General features: G+C 48.2%; 1 protein-coding gene and 1 non-coding gene across 3 annotated transcripts in view; one reads left to right on the top strand and one right to left on the bottom strand.

Moving 5' to 3' along the window:
• Positions 1-23,208, top strand: part of TRPC5 (transient receptor potential cation channel subfamily C member 5) — a 173,920-nt gene that overhangs the window by 108,837 nt on the left and 41,875 nt on the right. For both annotated transcript variants that reach the window (XM_029066957.1, XM_029066958.2), the window contains one exon: positions 9,718-10,239. In XM_029066957.1, coding sequence (XP_028922790.1) covers positions 9,718-10,239 — 522 coding nt within the window. The remainder of the gene's footprint in view (positions 1-9,717; positions 10,240-23,208) is intronic.
• Positions 11,745-11,882, bottom strand: LOC114813027. The gene has a single exon (XR_003760638.1). It is a non-coding gene; the product is annotated as a small nucleolar RNA SNORA7 (small nucleolar RNA).

Raw genomic sequence — 23,208 nt, 5'->3', positions numbered from 1 at the left:
AATGATGCTGTGCCAGGCACGTAACCTCTCTGGACTTCGATTTCCCTTCTTGAACAATGGAGTTGACAATACTGACCAACCCGATGGATAAACATGATCCCGAAACACTTTACAGAAGGCAAAAAGCAATCAGTGTTGTGAGCTGTAGGGAGAATCCAGTACTGTGAATCGCATCGGAGTGTTTTGGGGGGCCTGTGGGCTGTTTGAAAGTCATGAACAAGGGAATTGAGACAATCTTGAGTGCAGGGATTTCATGTGATTTGGAGTGGAAAAATTCTAGTAAACTCAAATGGTTCCTCAGCATCCTCATGGAATTGGAGCTGCAGGTGGAAATTGAGGATATTGATGGTGCCTAAAATGTTGTGCGTGCATGGGAGTGGTGGGGTTGTGTGGGGAAAGAGAGAGAGAATGAAATCAAGTCATTCCATTGTCTCACTAGGCTTGGTGAAAGCATGAAAATGCATTATCTTCATCTTTCACAGCATTCTCTCCTGAGCGGAGTATCTGCTCTATTGTGTTTCTCTTTGCTACAGAATCTTAAGGTTAAAAGGAAGCTCAGAGTTCATCTAGTTGAGCCCTCTGCCTCCAGGCAGGGAAAGTCCGCTCCACAGAGATGGGCATGTCTCCTCATTTAAAAGTTTCCAGGGAGGGACATGCCATTCACTTCTTGATCATTCATTCTAGAGTTTTAACCACCCTTGAAGCAGAAGGAAATCTTTTTCTATTGCTAACCTAGATCTTTCCTGCTGCAGTTAATTTACTCAGAGACGATGAAAAATCACTCATCGCCATCTGCCTTCCGATGCTTAAAGACCATCAATAGCCACCACCCCTCTTCTCCACCGTCATCAGCCTAAGCGATCGCAGTTTCTTAATTCTAAACCAGTCTTGGCACAGTAAGGAGAAAGGCTGCGAGCTACCTCAGCTGCCCCTTTGCTCTCAAGGTTAGCTTCTTCATCGCTCTTCCTTTTCCTCTTACATAGGAAACTGGCCTTCTGGAACAAGGATTCCAGTTCTGCACGTGCGGGTGAGATAGTCCCAGATCTGTAGAGAGAAAGGGGGAAGGAGTAGGAGCAATTTAGCCAACGCAAACAGTCTCCGCTGAATGGTAGCAGGCAGGGACTCGGATTATTTGGAACTGATCACGGGCCTGGGAGTCAGAAGGACCAGGGTTTGAGTCATGGCTCTGCCACTTGTCCGCTGGGTAACCTTGGGCAAGTTGCTTTACATCTCTGAGCGTTACCTCGTCTGTAAAATGGGGATTAAGAACTGTGAGCCCCTTGTGGGACACAGAACTGTGTCCAACCTGATTACCTTGTATCTACCCCAATACTTAGTACAGTGCCTGGCACATAGTAAGTGTGTAACAAATATGATTTAAAAGAAAACCAACAATAGGTGATGCCAAAAGAAGAATAGCCTTGCCTCATCTGGCTCCACTATACATGGCCTAGTGGATAAATGCGGGCCTGGGAGTCAGAAGACCTGGGTTTTAATCCCAATTCTGCCACTTGTCCGCTCTGTGCCTTTAGGTGAATCACTTCACTTCCCTGTTCCTCAGTTCCCTTTTCTGTAAAATGGGCATTCAGCCCGTTCTCCCTCCTGCTTAGTCTGTGAAGTCCACGTGGGACCTGAGTATCTCTCCTCCAGCACTTAGTACACAGTTATTATTTCCCAGACCTGCTCCTGCTTCTCCACACAGTCAGCCACAATCCTGGTCCAAGCTTCTATTGCTTCCGACCAATGGATCCATCAGTCGTATTTATCGAGCACCTACTGTGCGCAGGGCACTGTACTAAGCACATGGGTGAGTACAACACAACAATATAACAGGTGCATTCCCTGCCCACAATGAACTTACAGTACAGAAGGGCAATAAGTTTGGACACAGCTCCTGTCCCACACAGGGCTCACAGTCTTAAAACCCATTTTACAGATGAATAACTGAGGCCCTAAGAAGTTAAGTGGCTTGCTTGAGGTCACACACGAGATAAGTGGTGGAGCCAGGATAAGAACCCAGGTCCTTCTGACTCCCAGCCCCGTACTCTATCCACTAGGCCATGCTGCTTTGCTGTGTATTTAAACCTAGCCTCAGCACACATCGCTATAACGACTGGTGGAGCGTTACAAGCACTTTTAACTTATTCATCCGTCTCATCCTTTCTTGCCGGTTGTATTCCAGGGCTTCTGGCCGCAACTCCCATCTTCCCAATAAGCTTCTCGAGGGTGGGAAGCGTGTCTTGCTGCTCCCTCGCACCCTCCCAAGCACGTAATACAGACTCAGCACAAAGTCGACAGGCCCATAATGTTGATGGACTCATTGCCTGCCTTTTAGGGGTGATGAAAGTAGATGGCCAGTCATTCATTCAGCTGTATTTATTGAGCATTTAGTGTTTGGAGCACTGTACTGAGCGCTTGGAAAGTACAATTCAGCAACAAAGCGAGATGATCCCTGCCCACACTGGGCTTAGAGTCTAGAAGGTTATAGAACAGTAGCCACAGGAGGGCACCATGGATGGGGTTTGCAGGTATTACAATGAGGAATTAATATAGAAAGCAAAGGCGATCTTTAAAAAAAGAGTACAGTATAATACTCTCCCAAGCGCTTAGTACAGTGAATAATGATGGTGACGATGGTATTTGTTCAGCGCCTACCGTGTTAGGCGCCCAGCACTGTACTAAGTGCTGGGATAGATTCCAGCAAATCGAGTTGGACACAGTCCCTGTCCCACGTGGGGCTCACAGTCTTAGTCCCCATTTTATAGATGAGGTAACTGAGGCACAGAGAAGTGAAGTGACTTCCCCAAGGTCACACAGCTGATAAGTGGCAGAGCTGGGATTAGAATCCATGATCTCTGACTCTCAAGCCCATGCTCTTTCCACTGAGCCACGCTGCTAAGTGAAGTCATTCAATCGTATTTATTGAGCGCTTACTATGTGCAGAGCACTGTACTAAGCGCTTGGAATGTACAAATTGGTAACAGATAGAGACAGTCCCTGCCCTTTGACCAGCTTACAGTCTAATCGGGGAAGACCCACAGACAAGAACAATAGTGACTTGCCCAGGGCCACACAATAGACAAGTGGTGGAGCCGGGATTAGAACCCATGACCTTTTGCCTCCCAGGCCTGTGCTCTGTCTACTATGCCATGCTTAGACAGTGTCTGACACTGAGTGAGCGCTTAACAAATGCCATTAAAAAACCCCACAATCTGTCAAGGAAGTTCTGCAAAGGATTACTTTTCCCTCCCTATTATTTTGAATTCTTTAGGGGCGCACTTAAATAGCAGTGGTGTCTTTCCCATCTAATGCGGTCTCCTTTCCCAAAGCTTTCCCTAGGCGAGAGATTTGTGTTGTATCTTGGAAGGTGTTCTAAAATGAAAGGAGCCTATTACTAAAACATTAGCAAGCTAATTGCCCTACTAAACTGTGTAGAGGAAGATTGTGAGATTGCCTGCAATTGAGTGCCATTAAGGTGATAGCAGCAAGATGAGCATTGTTCTGTTCATAAGCGAGACCCAAACTACTTTTCTTGTCAGCAAAATGTTGTGGTGCCTTTCCACAGATTATGTTTCGCAGAGCAAACACAGTCATTGTGCCTCCCGCATTGTGAGCCTGAAAAATCAACACCCCTTTGGCTTGCGCTGCCCCATGTCTCAGAGCAGAGTTTCTGGATCTTGTTATTTTGCTAGAAACAAGCATATCCGAGGAGGGTGGCTTCTTCTTGAAATTTGCTCCTTTGAAATTTCTGTGCTTTGCGGTGCCTGATCTTCTGGTTATCAGTCAAGTTTAATGCCACGTTTCTCAAGGGCCCTTCTAGACCACTCAGAGGCAAACCCGCTTACCTACCTAGGCCCCAGACCCCGAAGAATCAAGGGACTGTGACCACGTCACTATCTTTGAAGGCGGTTTCCTGGCAGAAAATTCCATTCTTGACCCATATGCACTTACCTAACATTAGCCGAGACTGGGCTGAGCAGAAAAGATTAACACTTTTGGAGCCACATAATAGTAATAATTAATAATGATAATAGTGGTATTTGTTAAGCGCTTACTATGTGCCAAGTGCTGGGGTAGATACAAGATAATCGGTTGGGCATAGTCCCCGTCCCACATGGGACTTACAGTCTTAATCCTCATATTACAGAGGAGGTAACTGAATCACAGAGAAGTGAACTGACTTGCCCAGGGTCACACAGCAGACAGGTGGTAGAGCTGGGATTAGAACCCAGGTCCTCTGACTCCCAGGCCCGGGCTCTTTCCATTATACCACACTGCTTCTCTGATCCCACCTTTGCTTCTACTCTGATCAGTCAGTGGTATTTATTGAGCACTTACTATGTGCAGAGCACTGTACTAAGCACTCAGGAGAGTACAACATAATAGAGTTGGTAGATACGTTCCTTGCCCACGAGGAGCTTACAGTCCAGAGGGGGAGATAGTAAAATAAGTGATGGATAAGTATATAAGTGCTGTGTTGCTGAGAATGGGGTGAATAGATACAAATCTGAGCGAAAGGACAGTGTAGAAGGGAGAGGGAGTAGGGGAAATGAGGATGTCATCACATCCTCCTGATTTGCGAACAACATTTTGGATTTCTTCACCTCTCCTCACATTCATTCAATCGTATTTACTGAGCCAAGCATTCGCATCCTGTCCTCCCCACAGAGTGTTGCCACTCTGCGTAGGTTCAGGGGAATTCTTGAAATCCAGTCAAGGTGATGACAGGGAATTGACTAAATCTTTGAACTATCTGTATCCCCAAGCAGCATCCGTCAATCAGATGGACCTGGGTCAATAATAATAATAATAATAATTTGGTATTTGTTAAGCGCTTACTATGTGCCAAGCACTGTTCTAAGCGCTAGGTAGATACAAGGTATTCAGGTTGCCCCACGTGGGGCTCACAGTTTTAATCCCCATTTTCCAGATGAGGTAACTGAGACACAGAGAAGGTAAGTGACTTGCCCAAAGTCACACACGGCCAATCAGAGAACATGCACGAGAACATAATCTCAAGACCCCCGTTTTCAACCTCAATGAAATGCTTCTTAGCTTTTCAGCCCTCCCATGCTGAAACCAGAAATATTAACTGGGCATAATCTCACTTAAGAAAGTCAAGTATCATTAGCATCTTGAGACTCAAGCAGAATCCGTGGAATTTTTGCAAGCTGCAATACTATTGCAAAAGAAGCAGCGTGCTCAGTGGAAAGAGCACGGGCTTGGGAGTCAGAGGTCATGGGTTCTAATCCCCGTTCTGCCACTTGTCAGCTGTTTGACTTTGGGCATGTCGCTTCATTTCTCTGGGCCTCAGTTCCCTCATCTGTAAAATGGGGATGAACACAGTGAGTCCCACATGGGACAACCTGATTACCTTGTATCCCCCCCCAGTGCTTAGAACAGTGCTTGGCACATAGTGAGTGCTTAACAAGTACCATCATTACTATTATTATTATTGGTCCCAAGGAAACATAACTGTACTCTTACTATCCATTGTAGAGTGCTCCTCTCAAATGAGGGCAATATGATTATTTAGTAATAACAGTTTAATTTGTTAAATGCACAGAAACCCTATTAACCCTCCATCATATGAGAGGTTTTTTCATTGTCTCTTCTGCACATCATGAATAACCTGATGGGATATGATGAGCCTTGGAATCAATTGATCATATTTATTGAATGCTTCCTGTGTGCAGAGCACTTCCCTAAGTTCTTGGGAGAGTACAATATAACAGAGTTGGTAGACACGTTCCCTGCCCACAAGGAGTTTACAGTCTAGAGGGGGAGACAGACATTAATATAAGTGAAAAAAGGACAGATGTGTACATAGGTGCTCTGGGGTGGGAGGGAGGGGGGGATAAAGGGAGCAAATCTAAATGCAAGGGTGAAATGGAATTCAAGTACACACACCGCTTTCTACCCAGCTAGTCATTCATTCATTGAATTGTACTTATTGAGAGCTTACTGTGTGTCGAGCACCGTACTAAGCGCTTGGGAGGGCACAGTACAACAACAGACATGTTCCCTGCCCACAATGAGCTTACAGTTTAGAGAGGAGCTTACAGGCTAGGGGCGAGCTTACAGTCATTGGTCATTGGTCATCTTGAAACGTCACCATCTGGATAAACCAAGGAAGAACTAATTGACCGACCATTCAGTGCACCAGGCTTGGTGTGTTTGGTTCGGGTGGACCAAGATATACCAGCTGTGGTGACAGTATCTTTTAGGAAAATACAAGGACCGTGCTTCAGCGTTGATTCTTGATGCCCAGGGAGACCTGCAGGTCTGTATCCTCCAGTTGCTGGAGAATGCTGAAGAAGATTTAATCCGTCAATCCATCCATCAGTTGAGCACTTATTGGGAGCAGAGCACTGTACTACGAGCTTCGGAGAGGACAAGACAACCGAGTTCGTAGACACATTCCTTGCCCACTATGAGCTCACGTGTTAATTTGATCTGGAGGGAGTGGAGGGGAAAGAGAATGTAGATGCACTAAATCCTTGCAGAGGAAGAGGGATGAGTTTCAAATGGGATATGTCCCTCCAGATGGAGAGAAAAGCCCCAGGGAGGTGTCGAAGGCGACCCTACCAGCCGACATCCAGAGACTCAATAAATGAATCCCGATAAGGGTCAGCACGGTAATTACAAATGGCGGTTTGCATTTCGGAGGCGGCCGGCCCCGTGAGAAAGTCCACCTGCCTGAAATGGGAAACGGAGAGGTTCAGAGGCATTCCGATAAGCAGCCCGTGTCTGGGTGCTGAGGTTAATGGAACGGAATTCATTATCCGAGCCCCTTGACGGCAGTAGCATCAGGGAAGACTGTCCACTCCTTCAAGGCAGTGATGCCATTCCCCCGCCTTTCTCCCTCCTCCTCGGGGAAGGTAGCAGGAGAGTGGCTGATCTGTGCAGGAGCTCACACAGTCCAGAGCCTCACACATCACACAGTAAGCCAGTAAGCGCTCAATAAATACGATTGAATGAATTGTGAGCTTGGAGTTGAGCTTCAGGAGCATGCCAGAGGCAGTTAATCAGTCAAGAATTTGGAAAGATAATGCTGACTTTAAAAGAGAGAGAGAGAGAGAAAAGAGATAGAAAGAGAGAGAGACACACACGCTCAGGTTCAGATGATTAGTATTGTGATACACAATGATGGGGTAGTGTAGTGAGTACAGAGAAAATCTGATTTGCTCTCCCCCGAGCAGAACCACGTGAAAGCTCAGTTATCAGCCTTGCCAAACCTTGGTCCGTCCACTTCCTCCTTTTCCCTCTCCATTTTTTTTTCTGTCAAGGAATTCAGTCCTCATCTTTAATGAGAAGCGAAGTGCGTTCAATGGGATTTCTGATTGGAGAGGAAGTGAACTTGATGAGAAAATAATAAAGCTGGATTTCCCAGATTTTCTGCCAGAGGCTTGGGGATGAGAAAAAAAATGGCAGAGGTTCGGTACCTTATGTACCAAAGTCAGCACCGAACTGATCCTCTACTGTTTTGGGGTAGAGGAATCTGGATGCCCTGGGGTTCTTGCCGCCTGCAGGCATGGACCCACTTCATCTCTCTGTGCAGTTGTTTCCCATATGCAGGAGATATAAAGATGGAAATGGGGGAGGGATTTAAGGTAGACCAACAGGGGTTTCATCGTCTTGCTTGGTTTCATCTGGGGCGTCTTCCCGGGAGCCCACTGGAATAAGAGCCCAGAGCCCCTCTGAGACCCACCATTCCTGAAGGAGGCAGCGCTTTTCCGAGCGTGAGTCCAAACACGTCCCATGGTGTGGAACGGTGAACCCTGGATGGTTCTGGACCAGGGAGTAAAGAGTTATCAGCCACACTAATATTAAGTGAGGGTTAGCCACCTCTTCGCTCCCCTGTCCCCCTCCTCGTCTCCCGCCCGTCTCCAAGTCCCCTCCCCAAATCTAAGACCGGTGCATCCCATTTCCCTACTCCCTGAACAATCGCAGGGTGGCATCCTCTCCCTGCCCTTTCGAAGGAAGCGTGGCCCAGTGGATAGAGCCCAGGTCTGGGAGTCAGAGGATGTGGGTTCTAATCCGGGCTCTGCCAACTGCTTGCTGTATGAATTTGGGCAAGTCACTTTACTTCTTTGTACCTCAGTTTCCTCAGCTGTAAACTGTAAAACTGTTCTTCCTCCTATCTAGACTGTGAGCCCCATGTGGGACAGGAACTGTGTCTGATCTAATTAATATGTACCTGCCCCAAAGCTTAGAACAGTGTTTGACATATAGTACTTAACAAATAGCTTTTAAAAAATAAAACAGTGAGGCCTCATCATTCCTGGAATTGTGGGACCCAGGCTTTCCTCTGTCTGAGGTCATGGCTCATTGGTGGCTCGCAGGGAGAGGGAGGAAAAGGCCAGAAGCTGTTCCTCATTAGCTGCTCGGGGTCCGGGGGGGGGGGGGGGGGGAGTGCAAGTTTGGGTGGGGAGGAGAGGGAGGAAGGGGTGGAAATGAACGGTTCAAGTGAGGCTTGATGTGGGAGCTTTGGTAGGTTTCAGCGAGACCGAAAGCTTTTTGTGGGCAGGGAATCTGTTTATTATCTTATTCTCTCCCAAGTGTTTAGTACAGTGCTCTTCATGCAGTAAGTGTTCGTGGCTCAGTGGAAAGAGCCCGGTCTTGGGAGTCAGAACTCATGGGTTCGAATCCCGGCTCTGCCACTTGTCAGCTGTGTGACGGTGGGCGAGTCACTTCACTTCTCTGTGCCTCAGTTACCTCATCTGTAAAATGGGGATCAACTGTGAGCCTCACGTGGGACAACCTGATCACTCTGTATCTCCCCCAGCACTTAGAACAGTGCTCTGCTACATAGTAAGCACTTAACAAATACCAACATTATTATTAAATATTATTAACTGACTGATCTGAGTTCTCATCCCACTCCACCACTTGTCTGCTGCATGACCCATCCCGAACAGGAAAGGTGTCTACCAACTCTGTTATTTTGTACTCTCCCAAGAGCTTATTACAGTGCTCTGCACATAGTCAGCATTCAATAAATACCATTGGTCAATTGATTGACTGGCCTTGGGCAAGTCTCTTTGCTTCTTTGTGCCTCAGTTATTTCATGTGTAAAGTAGGGATTGAGAACGTGAGCCCCATGTGGGACATGGACTGTGTGTCACCTGATTAGCTTGTGTCTACCCCAGCGCTTAGTACAGCACCTGACACCTAGTGAGCGCTTAATACCATATTAGAAAAAGGTTGGAGGGGTGACTTTGGGAGATTCCCACTTGGACTCAATCAATCAATCAATGGTATTTATCAATCAGTGATATTTATTGAGCACTTACTCTGTGCAGAGCACTGTTCTAAGCTCTTGGGAGAGTACAATACAACAGAATTAGCAGACATCTTCCCTGCCTGTAATGAGCTTACAGTATAGAGGGGAAGAAAGACGTTAACGTGAATAAAAAAGTCATTTATAATAAAAAATTTAAGGTTTTGCACGTAAGTGATGCGGGGGTGGGATGAATGTCAAATGCCTTCAATGTCTCATTAAGGCATGGTTGTATTGTCAGCCAATTGTAATTATTGAGCGCTTACTCTGTGTGGAGCACTGTACTAAGCTCTCAGGAGAGTACAATATAAAAATAGTCACATTCCCTGCCCGCGATGAGCTTACAGTCCAGAAAGGGAGCCAGACGTTAATATGAACAAATAAATAAATAGATTAATGAATTAATATGGCCTCGCCATCACCATCCCACCCAGGTGCCCACCCTGATGATGGACACGCAGTTCTCCGAGTTCACCCCGGACATCACTCCCATCATGCTGGCCGCCCACACCAACAACTACGAGATCATCAAGCTCCTGGTGCAGAGACGGGTGACCATCCCTCGGCCCCACCAGATCCGCTGCAATTGTGTGGAGTGCGTGTCCAGCTCGGAGGTGGACAGCCTGCGCCACTCTCGCTCCCGGCTGAACATCTACAAGGCCCTGGCCAGCCCGTCGCTCATCGCCTTATCGAGCGAGGACCCGATCCTGACGGCCTTCCGCCTCGGCTGGGAGCTCAAGGAGCTCAGCAAGGTGGAGAACGAGTTCAAGGCCGAGTACGAGGAGCTGTCCCAGCAGTGCAAACGTTTCGCCAAGGACCTGCTGGACCAGGCCCGCAGCTCCCGGGAACTGGAGATTATCCTCAACCACCGGGATGACCAGAGCGAGGAGCTCGACCCCCAAAAGTGCCACGATCTGGCCAAACTAAAGGTAGCAATAAAGTATCACCAGAAAGAGGTAAGCCCTACAGTTGCCTGACAAGGGGTGTGAGGTTGGGTGAGGTGGGGGAAAGGGAGCATTGTTTGGTCCCCTGACAGATGAGTGGTTGAAGAACTTGGCTTTCACTGAGTAGGGAAGTCTCTTGCCTAGAGATAAACCGGTTTCGTTCACTGGAACACTGGTTGATCTGAAATCGGGGGCAGAACGGAGCCTCTCCACGCTCATCTCGGGGTCCTCGGCCGCAGGTGCGGATCTTGGGTGTCCTCTCGTCGCTGTAGGGTGGCCGTTTGGGGGGACGCCTGGGGTGAGGTCCCAGCCTAGACATCCCCTGAGGTGTGGCCTCGGGCGTATCCCCGGCAGAGTCCCACAGAGCTCGGGCAACCAACCCCGGTGATTCCCAAAGTTCCCGTGGCCTCGTGACTGCCTCGTGACTAGTGACATGGTACGAATGTTTCCAGTTTGTCGGGGCCTTATTCCAGATTTATTGCCAATTATTGTTGCAAAGTTGGTGGCAGTTTGTTTGGTTCATGGTGGCCTTCCTCAGGGAGGATGGTTAGGGGTGGTTAATCTGGATCTGCTGGCCAGGGAAACCAGGGCTCAGTAATCTACCATGGTGTTGACTGTTGCCCAAGAAAGCACAGATTTCCGGTTTTGCGTGGTCCTTTCCAGTCATTGGAGTTTTTCCACCCTGCCTCCGTGGCTCTCAGACTCATATTCCCAGTTGGGATGCCGGCCGGTTGGAGGGCCCCGGTGTTCCCGAAAGAGGATCGGTGCTGGTCCCCGATTAACCCGAGCCAGTGTGGCCGTCCAGGGAACACCCACCCGCCTATTGCTGGGATGACAGAGGAGAAGGGGCAGAGGGGAAAGTCTGCCGGGTTTTCCGATGGCCTGAAGTTGCTTTGAGAACTTTCCTGGTGTCCCCTCAGAATTGTGGGCTTGGGCTCTGGAAACCCAACATGAGTATCCCAGACAGCATTCCACCTGGGAGATGATCTCCCAGGGCAGAATCCGGGTGGTGAATGAACCATTTAGGGGTCCAGGTGCCTAACTCTGGCCAAAATCCCAGCTCCAATCGGCCGATGGTATGAGCTTCTTTGTGGGCCAGGAACGTGATGCTTGGTTATTCCGAACTTTTCCACTGCCTAGTACAATGCCCCACACCAAGAAGGCAATGAGTAAACGCGGTTATGACTACTAGTGATGCTCAACTGGGGGTGCACACCCACAAGTCAGTCAGTCAATTGTATTTATTGAGTGCTTCCCGGGTGCAGGACACTGTACGAAGCACCTGGGAGAGTCTTGTCTTTTGCTGTCGAGTCGTCCCTGACACGTAGCGACTCCAAGAACACATCTCTCCCAGAACTCTTCACCTCCATCTGCAATCATTCTGGTAGTGTATCCATAGAGTTTTTGGTTAAAATCTGGAAGTGCCTGCCACCACTGCTTCCTTCTGTGCAGTAAATCCTAGTCTCCGTCCTCTACTCCTTTCCCATGCCACTGCTGCCCAGCACATGGGAGTTTTGACTTATAGCAGATTGCCTTCCACTCACTGGCCACTGGCCAAGCTGGGAATGGAATGGTTAGGCCTCCGCTTGACTCTCCCTCCCATAGTCTAGACTGATAGAGTACTGGAAACTCTCCAGGTGCGACCCTGAGAGGGGAACTTGAGAGAGTACAATATAGCAATATAACAGACACATCCCCTGCCCACAACGCGCAGTCTAGCAGGGGAGACAAGACATTAATAGAAATAAATAAGTTGACAGGTTTGTAAAGAAGTGCTGAGGGGCTGGGAGGGGGAATGAGTAAAGGGAGGAAATCAGGGCAATGCAGAAGGGAGAGCTATGCCACTCCACTCCCGTACCGCGGGTCTCCGTTTCCTTGATTGGGAAAAGTCTGGGCCCTGATTCCATTTGCATCTGCGAGTTCTCAGGGGTCACTGTCTTCTTCCCTTCCCCTCACCCCTCACCTGAGAAAATTCTGTTTACAATTTAAACAGTAATGTTATATAAAAAGTATTAAATCCACTATTACAAATGTCAATTTCCTAAAATATGGTCTTCTATAATATACACACACACACAATAAAATGGTAAATATATGCTAAAATAATACAAAATCATGCACAGATCACTTTCCCCTTTAAAGTCCAGGTTTCCTCAAAATACATTATTTTTCTCCTTTTTGTTTTTTTTTGTTTTTGTTTTGTACAACCCACCCCTCCTCCCCCCCCCCCCCAATTACACACACACACACACTGCATGCTACCCTTACTTTTCAGCACAAAACTGATGGGAGATATATTTAATCGCCTCACCCACTGCCATAGGGCCAAAGAAGTAGGATTCCAAACCAGCCATAAAACACTCCGCTCTTTGAAAACTGGAGAGGAAATGAGACCTCTTGATAGGGGATAAAAGCCACCTTTCCCATCCCCATAGAGGGTGGGAAGCTGCAGCTGCCAGAATCCCCTCCTCAATTCTCCAGCACTGCCCCGAGAACCGGCCTGCCCCTTTCTCTGGATCCCAGAGCAGCCTAGGGTTCCTTGGGCAAGTCCGACCCTGCGTGGGAGAGACTTGGAAACTGAAGTTCTTTGGGTTTTTTAATAACATTTGTTAAGCACTTATTACATGCCAGGCACTGTACTGGGGTGGATACAAGGTAATCTGGTTGGACACAGTCCCAGTCCCATGTGGAGCTCACGTTCTTAATCCCCATTTTAGAGATGAGATAACTGGGGCCCAGAGAAGTGAAGTGACTTGCCCAAGGTCGCACAGCAGGCAGGTGGTGGAGCTGGGATTAGAACCCCAGTCCTTCTGACTCCCAGGCCCATGTTGTATTCACTTGGCCCTGCTGATTGAGGACCACCTCCCAAGCAGTTATCTGAGGATGGACAAAAAGAAATGGGTCTGAAGAGGGGATGGTGTAATTTGATCAGCTTTCTGAGTGCCCAGAAGACTTTACGCAGGAGTGGACTACCCTGAAGCAGCGTGGCCTTGGGTAAAGAGCACAGACCTGGGAGTCAGAGGACTTGGGTTTTAATCCCAGCTCCGCTCCTTACCTGCTGTGTGAAATTGGGCAAGTCACTTCACTTCTTTGGGCCTCAATTCCCCCATTTGCAAAATGGGGTTTCAATACCCGTTCCTCCTCTTAACTAGACTGCGAGCCCCATGTGAGCCGTGATTAACTGTATCTACCCCAGCACTTAGTACAGCGCTTGGAACATAGAATTTAACAAATACCACAGTTATCATTATTATTATCCCTGGAGTTTTTTTAACTATAATGGGGACCCTCATTTTTCTTTAATGGCTTAAAGTTGCATAGAGGCATTAGACTGGTTCAGATGACCTCTCGAAATGCCTAATCGAACCTGAACCAGGGACATGGATATTTCTCCCCGGGCTTCTAGCCCAAGTGGGTGAGGAGTCAGCAAGCAGTGAGCAGTGGCGGCGATTCCAGGCTTGCAGAAAGCTCCTAAATATGCCACGTGAGCCCCACCCTGGAAGATCATCTCCCGGCTGGAATGGTGTTGAGGCTACTCCCATCAGGCCCGCGAGGCCCAAGCCCACAGTTTTGGGTGGGAAAAGAGCCCTTTCTTGGTCAGGGGTAAGCTGCCACCTCCTCCTCCTTTTTCTCCTCTTCTTTTTTCTGCTCCTCCTTTTTCTCTTCCTCCTTCTCCTCCATCTCCTTTTTCTCCTCCATCTCCCTTTCTCCTCCTCCTCCTCTTTCTTCATGGACCCCAGGACCCAGCTGCAAGCCTCTGAAGACCCCCAGCTTCCTGCATTCAGATGGGGTGCCCCTTTTCCTCCTTACCTTGTAGGGTCCTGCATGATGCCTCCAAGGGTAGATACCCCAAGGTTGTGCACCTGTCTGGCTGCTGGGGGGCAGGGAAGGAAAAGGAATATCCTAAATTCTCTCCTTCCCTTCCTACCATCTCTCCTCTTCCTGTTCCTCCCCTCTTTTTCACACTCCTACTCTTTTTCTATACTCCTTTCATTATTATTATTATGTCACAATAATACTTAAGCACTTACTGTACTTAGAACTGAGGCAGATACAAGATAATCTAGTTGGTCACGGTTTCTGCCCACCATGGGCTCACAGTCTTAATCCCCATTTTACAGGTGAGGGAACTGAGGCACAGAGAAGCGAAGTGACTTGCCCAAGTTCACCCAGCAGACAGTGGTAGGACCCAGGTCCCTCTAACTCCCAGGCCTGTGCTCTATCCACTAGGCCACGTAGTCGCCTCTCAGTTCAATTCAAATTCCTGTTTGCTAACATAGGCTGGCAAACACAGAGCTGTAAAGCAGTCTTCAGAAGGTCACCATTCAAACCTTGGTATGTCGGTCTCCTGGTGTGCTTTTTTTATTAAAAAAAAATGTATATGGTCGAAGGTGCTGTTCTTGAAAGTGAGAGGCTGGAGAATTTCTTGGTACTAAAGCGTCTGTGTTCCTCCGCTTTCAATTGAACTGCAGTCAGGATTCGTGGTAGTCATTAGCAAATTCATAGAACCAAATTTTCCATTAAAGAGACATTAGTAAAACAGGGGGCAGCACCCGCGTAATCAAGGCGACACCTAGATCAGTCCCAAGGTGAGATTGAGTGAGTCAAACCTAATCCACGATGAAATCGGAGGGGGGGGTTGGAAAATGCTTGACAAAGGCTTACATAATGGCAGTATGCACAGATGCTGAGCTGTGGAAATGCTGGCAGGCTGTGGTGTTAAAAGACCCTTCTCTAAGCACGCAAGCTCACACTGGGACTCTGGAGTTTTGCCAATGACTCTAGAAACCTTTCAGCTCTTCCGTCGATCTCTGTAAATCATACGTTTATGTGTTCCTGTCAGGCGGGTTCTTAGAGGCCTTTTATTTTCAGGGTGTACATGCAGTCTTTGCATGCAACTTTAAACTTTAAGAACGCCTGACGTGCCGAAGATAAAAAAGAAATTGTAGATGGCATTTCAAAGCAAAATGCATAAAGTTTTATGGCAGTCTAAATATATTTCTTCTCATGGCTGTTATTGACTTCAGTTTAGTTAACTGGGGCTCCTTCTCTTCCACCATTTGCTAATGTATGGGTCGCGGCGGGGGGCGGGGCGGCGGTCGCCATGTAAAAAATCTGATATTTTAGCATCAGCACTTTGTATTCAGCACTTCCTACATGTGACCTCAGCTTCTCTGTGCCTCAGTGACCTCATCTGTAAAATGGGGATTAAGGCTGTGAGCCCCATGCTGGACAAGGATTGCGTCCAACCTGAATTTGCTTGTATCTATCCCAGCACTTAGTACTGTGCCTGGCACATAGCAAGCACTTAGCAAATACTATGATTTTAATGTGTATATATATAATTAAAATGATATAAATTATTTATTTATCTATATTATTGTCTACCTCCCCTTCTAGACTCTAAGATCATTATGGACAGGGAACGTGTTTGCTAATTCTGTTGTATTGAACCCTCCCAAGTGTGTAGTACAGTGTTCTGCACACAGGAAGCCCTCAATATATACCATCGAATGATTGATTGGCAGCTTTCAGCACAAGGAGCTGTGACCTAAGGCTACCACCCAATGAATACTAATAATGATAATAGTGGTATTTGTTAAGCTCTTATTATGTGCCAGGTACTGTACTAAGCGCTGAGGTAAATACAAGCTAATCAGGTTGGACTCAGTCCCTACTCTGCATGAGGCTCCGTGTCTTAATCCCCATTTTACAGATGAGGTCACTGAGTCACAGAGAAGCAAAATGACTTGCTCAAGGTCACATAGCAGACAAGTGGTGGGTCCAGGATTAGAACCCAGGGCCTTCTGACTCCCAGGCCCGTGCTCTACCCACTAGGCCACACTGCTGCTCTAAATAAGTTCCTCCCCTCAAAAGGCATTATGAGTTATGAAAATAAAAATGGTTTGCAATTTTAAGAGAGCAGACTTTCTGTCAGAAGGAGGCAGGTCCATTGGAATCTTGGAGCAGCAGCAGGCAAGGGCTGGGCAGTCCCTCCTCCTCTACCACCACCCTTGCGAGTAATAATCACAACCTCGGTATTGGCAACCACTTACTATGTTCCAAACCCTGGAGCAGATATAGGACAGCAGGGATCTCATTCCCACCTTACAGATGAAGAAACTGAGGCCCCGAGAATGACTTGCCCAAGATCACCCAGCAGGTCAGTGGTGTGATGGAGCAAACCGTGCTTGGCACATAGTAAGCGCTTAATAAATGTCATCATCATTAATTGATTAAGGAGCGGGTTTTCTTAGTCCCTTTCCTTTCCTCACTTGAAAACAAACTGCCTAGTAAAGGACCCTAACAAAGCTTTGAAAAAAGGTGAGAATTAGGTCCAAAGTTAGTAAAATGCCGGTTACCCAATAATTTTTTTCTTTCCTTAGGGTGTTTGTTAAGCGCTTATGGTGTGCCAGACAGTATACTAAGCCGTGGGATACATACAAGCTAATCAGTTTGGACACAGTCCATGTCCCACGTGGGGCTCACAGTCTTCATCCCCATTTTACAGAAGAGGGAACTGAGGCACAGAGAAGTGAAGTGACTCTCCCAGGGTCGCACAGCAGACAAGAGGCAGATCCAGGATTAGGACCCCGGTCCTCTTGACTCCCAGGTCTGTGCTCCATCCAGTAGACGGTACTGCTTTTCCAGAATTGTTTAGAAACATTTAATATTGATGTGTTACTCCCCGCTTGGGTGTGTGTCAGGCCATTCCACGTCCCCCTCTAGACTGTTAGGTCCCTCTAGACTGTAAACTCATTGTGGGCAGGGAATGTGTCTGTTTATTGTTATAGTGTACTCTCCTTAGAGCTTAGTACGGTGATCTGCACACAGTAAGCACTCAATAAATGAGATTGACTGACCCAAAGAACCTGTAAGGCAACGTCCAGTTTTGGAAGTTGTCAGCAATCCACAACCACTGTCTCCCTGGCAGAGCTCCCTGTGTTGGAGAGGAACCCAGTTTCTCTATAAAAACTGAACTGTAGAGCCTCTGATCCCTCTCAGGATGGCACCTGGCAGGTTTCCACTACTCTGTCAGTCTCGGCTGTGGAAGGGAGAGTCAAGCAGGGGCATACCCATTCCGTTCCTACCTTGGGCAGTGATTAGCCAGGGGAAGCCAATCTGCTACAAGTCAAAATTCACCTGCACTGGGCAGCAGAGACATGGGAGAGAATCGAGGGTGAAGGCTCAAGTTGACTTTACAGAAGAAGGCAATGGTAAACCACTTCTGTATTTTTACCAAAAAAACTCTCTGGATCCACTACCAGAACGATGGCAGATGGAGGTGGGGCGTTCTGGGAGAGACGTGTCCCTGGAGTCACTATGGGTCGGAGACGACTTGGCAGCATAAGACCAGAGCCTCAGAGCATCATCAGCCAGGGTAAGCAGTAAGCGGCAAGTGAAAGTCTAATGGGAAGAGTCCGGGCCTGGGAGTCAGGGGACCTGCATTGTCATTCCGGCTCTGTCTCCTGCTGTGTGACCTCAGGCAAATCACCTCACTTCTCTGTGCCTCAGTTTCCTCATCTATCAAATGTGGATTCATTACCTGTTCTCCTTCCTACTTGACCGTGAGCCCCCTGTGGGACGTGGACTGTGTCCGACCTGATTAACTTGTATATTCCACAGCACTTAGAATAGTGGTTGGCACATAGTAATCATGTAACAAATACCATAGTAACAATAATCAAAACAGCACCCCATCTCTTACACCCTGACCTTTATAGGAGGCCTAGTTTGGGGAGATTCACTCTTCCAAAATGGCTCCTTACGCACTCCCCTAAGACTGGGTCTTGCCTTAGAGATTTGTGTCTGCCTCGGGCTGAGACTAGGAATTTTGGGGTTGGGGACTCCCCCCAAAACCAGCTCTAGACCCTGGTTCATTCATTCATTCATTCAATCATATTGATTGAGCGCTGACTGTATGCAGAGCACTTTACTCAACACTTGGAATCCTCTGTTCTGGCTGTACTGGGACTGCCCTAATCGAGATCGCAACTCTGGCACAGGCCCAGAATTCACCTAGCCTCAGGGTCAGGTAGTTTTTCCCCTGTAGTCGTCTTCCCTGAGTTGTTAAACCCCCGCTCTCCTCCCCATTTCCGGAATCTAGATCTCAAGAGCAGACCCGAATCAACATTCTGGTCGATTTCCGGCCTCTGATTGCTGCCTCCACCCATCTCCCCCGACAGGGATACCATCTGAAGGCCCGAGAACTCCAGTCCAACGTCACGAGGTATAGTTTTCTTCCCGGCAGGGACTAGGGACTGGATATTTGGGACTGTAAGGCAGAAGAAGGGAAAGGAATCACATTCCTCGGGGTTTGTGTTGACATTTGACAAACTCCTAGGAACTGGCCAATGTAAATTAGTTCATCTTCCCTGGGGAGCAGAGTCAGTTTATGCAGGGGAGATTAAAATGGGCCTTTGGTGAAACTGGTTACATATTTCTTGCGTGCAAACCCTGAAATATGCCATGCTGAGGCACCCCAGGGCCACCGTGTCCCAGTGACTGCTGTCAGTGGGGGGTGCAGCTGTCATTGAAACCCCCGCTCCCCAGCTCCCCAAAAAGGCCGACACACGAAAACCTCAAGCCATCGGGAGCCAGCACTGATGGATAGCAGGAACCAAATTACCTAGGTTTGCCTGTCCACGCCTGCCTCGGAAAGAAACCTTTTGGCTGTCGGTGATTTCCCAAAGCACCTGCTTCCCCTAGTCAAAGATTTAAGCTCCTTAAGAACAATAGAATTTACACTTTAAACTCCTTAAAAGCTGAAGACCCTTTGCTCTCGAAAACAGTGTGCAAACGTGACATTTGCCCATGTTATGGTTTGACATTTAAATTCCCCATGAACCGGTTTTAATTTATCAAGAGAAAAGGGGAGAATTACATTTCGGCAGCACTCAGCCCTTTCCCGCCTCGGAGAGAACAAAGGACGGGACGCAAAGACGTCTCGAATGGTGGAACCAGGTTTCGCCTGCCTGGGATTATTTAAACCTCCGCCGAGAGGGAGGACGGGACATTTAAAGGGAAAAGAGCCCACCAAAGCCCATTCTCCCTAAAGTCACGAGATGAAGAAGCTGGTCAGAAGAAGATGACGTCCGGCCGTTTCTCATGTCGGACGGGAAGTTCCAAAAAGATGCTTCCCACATGGGAGGCAGTGGAGTTTCAACTGTAGCAGGAACTCAGTTACTAGTGGACAGACAGCAGCCCCAAGCAGCCTGCAGTATACAGTTATGTGCCGTGCCCTTTATTAAGCACTGGGGTAAGAATCAGGTTGGAATACAGTCCCTGACCCAGGTGGGGCTCACAGTGTTAATCCCCATTTTATAGATGAGGTAAAATGAGGATTGTACAGATGAGGGGAGGATGGGGTGTGCAACAGGCGAAGATACAAATGGAGTTGGGGAATCTGGTCGTCAGTCAGATCTCGATGGTCCACAGGTGAATGATTCGTCTCGGGGATCATCACCGGTGCCCTGGTATTCTCTTTTTTCTTTTATACCCTCTCTCCCTCCAAGTCGTATTTATTAAGCACTTACTGTGTGCAGAGCACTGAACTAAGCACTTGGGCGAGTGTAATATAACAATAAACCGACATATTCTCTGCCCACAATGAGCTTACAGTCCAAGAACGCTGCATTCTCACTGACATTTCCCTACAGAGAGGAATCCTGTCCCTTGGGCTGCGTACTTAGTTTTGATGAGCTCCTTAGCTGTGGGCAAGCCCTAGAGCCAGCCAGCAGGATGGGAAATGGAAGAACGTGGGGATGCTTGAAGGCAGAGGGGAAGGGACAATTAGGGGTTGAGCCGCTGAGGGTGGCAGACAGGGCGGGAGAAGAGTGGGCCCACGTATTTTAAAAAGATAAACATATGTTATCTGGGGTCAGAGTCCTGTGAGGAGTGGGGAGAAGGTTTAAGATGGTGGGATATAATAATAATATAATAATAATAATACTTGTTAAGCACCTACTATGTGCCAAGCACTGTTCTAAGTGTTGGATAGATACAAGTTAATCAGGTTGGACAGAGTCCTCTGTTCCACATGGGGCTCACAGTCTTAATCCCCATTTTACAGATGAGGTAACTGAGTCAGAAGTGAAATGACTTGCCCAAGGATGCACAGCAGCCATGTAGCAGACCCAGGATTAGAACCCATGTTCTTCTGCCTACCAGGCCTGTGCTCTATCCACCAAACCACACTGCTTCTCTCTTCTTGAGAGATGGCCCAGAAAGTGGAGGAGTGGATGAGGGGCTTAGAGGGAGCACCACTTTGGGAAAACTTGCTGAAGTCTTTCATCTGTTTTAACTGCCATAGAAACAACAGTTTTGGGTTTTTTTCGAATGGTATTTGTTAAGCTCTCACTATGTGTCAAGTGCTCTCTGGGGTAGATACATGTGAATTAGATTGGACACAGTCCCTGTCCCACATGGGGCTCATGCGAGGAGGGAGAACAGGAGAACTGAGGCACAGAGAAGTGAAGTACACTTGCCCGAGGCTACCCAGCAAGCATTTGGCAGAACTGGGATTAGAACCCAGGTCATCTGACTCCCAGGCCTGGGCTCTTTCTACTAGGCCATACACACACTCACCTTCTCCTCCCCCAATTGAGAAACAGTACGACCCATGAGCATCCTATCACAAGATGGCTGCAGTTCCTAACAGAGCACACTTCTAAGCTTCCAGGGGTTCTCCTCCTGCCTACTGCCATTCCCAAATCAAAATCTCCCAAAGAGAGGAAAAACAGTTTGAATTGGCCCAACCGGTGCTAGAAACAAATACTTGTTTCCCCCCACCCAGCCCTCCTGCCACCTCTTCCTCCTCTCCTTCCCTCCTCCCCTCCTCCTCTCCTCCTCTTTTTCCTCCTCCTCCTCTTTCCCCTTTCTCCTCCATTTTTTTAAGCAGTATTTTTTAAGCGCTTATTATGTGCCACACTCTATTCTAAGCGCTGAGAAAAATACAGGGTAATCAGGTTAGACACAGTCCACATCTCACATGGGCCTCACAGTCTTAATCCCCATTTTACAACTGACGTAACTGAGGCACAGAGAAGTGCCGTGACTTGCCTGAGGTCCCTAGCAGACAAGTGGCAGAGCTGGGTTTAGAACCTAGGTCCTTCTGACTCCCAGGCCCGTAACCTATCCGCTAGCGAATGTTGCTCCTCCTTCTCCTCCTCCTCCTCCTCCTCCGTCTTCTCCTCATCCTCCTCTTCCTCCTAAGCCCATTACCAAATGTGGTTCCCCACAGCAACAAGAAGGGGAAATGCGGTGTACCACAGAAAAAGGTCTGTTTCTGTTGGTGCACCTACTGGGTCCTTTCACAGGGATTTGGGTTCCCAGGCCCAAACTGACAGCATCACAGCAGAGCTGGGCACAGGTAGATGGCCCCCACCCAAGCCGAATGTCCTTGTTGGGGCAGGAAGGGAGGGGAGGGGATGCAAGAGTTGGCAAAAATCTCCCTCTTCCTCAGAGATGGCAGCTCGCCTGTCTCCAGGGAATAAAGTGGCGGCCGCAGCTCTATTTTTGGATCGGCTCCTGCCTCCTTTGGGCCACCACACAGGAGGCAGTAGAGAAAAGCCAGTCCAAACCTTCAGCTTCTTCCAGAGGGAGCAGGCCCTTCCTGCCATTGAGGCCCCGTGCAAGATTAACGCCCCTTTTGAGGTGCCCCGAAACCAGTCCATCAAGGCCTGTCAGGGCAGCCTGGGGAAGACTTTTAGTCCCTGGCTCTTTCTCCAAGGCCGTACTGCATCCCATCCCCCAGGATTGCCCAGCCCCAACTAGCTTAAAATGGCCGAGGGGTTTCTTCTCCTGATTAGCAATCAGTACCCTAATTATGATTATTATCAGAGAGTGGGAAGGAAAAGTGGCAGGGCTATGCGGGGAGGGTGAGGCAGCTGCCTCCAGATCCCTGTTTGTTGGCGGTAATAGTAATGGTGCTAATGAGTGGCCATTAAGAGGGAGCTGCAGAGACTGCTGGGAGAATCTTGGCTTCCTGCCCCCTGGGACTATGGGTCAAACAGCTCTCTGGTCACGGCTGGGCCACAGCCTACCTCGGGTGAGCAGTTTGATGCCCTCCCATTTCCTCACTGAGTGGACAGAGCAGGAATCACACCCTCTTCCCTCCTGCTTCCATCCCCCTACCATTCACTGGGGGATACAGGTGGCATCTGTGAGTGGTGGCCTTAGATCTGCTACAGTGACTAGCTTGGCATTTAGCACATAGTAATAATAATAATCATTATTACCATGGTATTTGTTAAGCGCTTACTCTAGGTCAAACACCATTCTAAGCACTGGGGGTAGATACATGTTAATCAGCTCAGATACAGTCCCTGTCCCACGGGGGGGCTCACAGTCTAAGGAGGATGGCGAACAGGGTATTGTCACCATTTACAGATGAGGGAACTGAGGCACAGAGAAGTTATGCATCTTGCTCAAGGTCACCCAGCAGGCAAGCGGCGAAGCCGGGGTTAGAACCCAAGTCCTCCCACTCCCAGTTCCTGGCTCTTTCCACTAGCCCATACTGCATCCCATTCCCTAGGATTGCCCAGCCCCAACTAGCTTAAGGTGACCGAAGGGTTTCTTTTCCTGATTAGCAATCAGTACCCTAATTATGATTATTATCAGAGAGTGGGAAGGAAAAGTGGTGGGGATATGCAGGGAGGATGAGAACACTGCCCCTCGATCCTGAGTTGTTGGAGGTAGTACTAATGAGTGTCCATTAAGGATAATGCGCTGTGCTAAGCGCTAGGGAAAATACCTCTGACAAGTTCCCTGCAGGCATCCCCCATTAGTACATTGTTGTTGTGGTTGTTCTTATTATTGTTATTATTACTACTACTATTTCTATGTGATTCCATCCCCCATCCTAATGGTCACAGGAGGCAAGTTGGGATTGCACCCGTTGGATTTTCAAGAAGGGATTTTTCCTAGTGCAAAGTGGGTTCTGCTGCATGGCGGAGGGGAGAGAGTGGGCCTGAATGGCGT

The sequence above is a fragment of the Ornithorhynchus anatinus genome, chromosome 6, assembly GCF_004115215.2.
Source record: "Ornithorhynchus anatinus isolate Pmale09 chromosome 6, mOrnAna1.pri.v4, whole genome shotgun sequence".
NCBI lineage: Eukaryota > Metazoa > Chordata > Mammalia > Monotremata > Ornithorhynchidae > Ornithorhynchus > Ornithorhynchus anatinus.
Note: the sequence above shows the minus strand (reverse complement) of the source record. Positions and strands in the feature narration are given on the sequence as shown.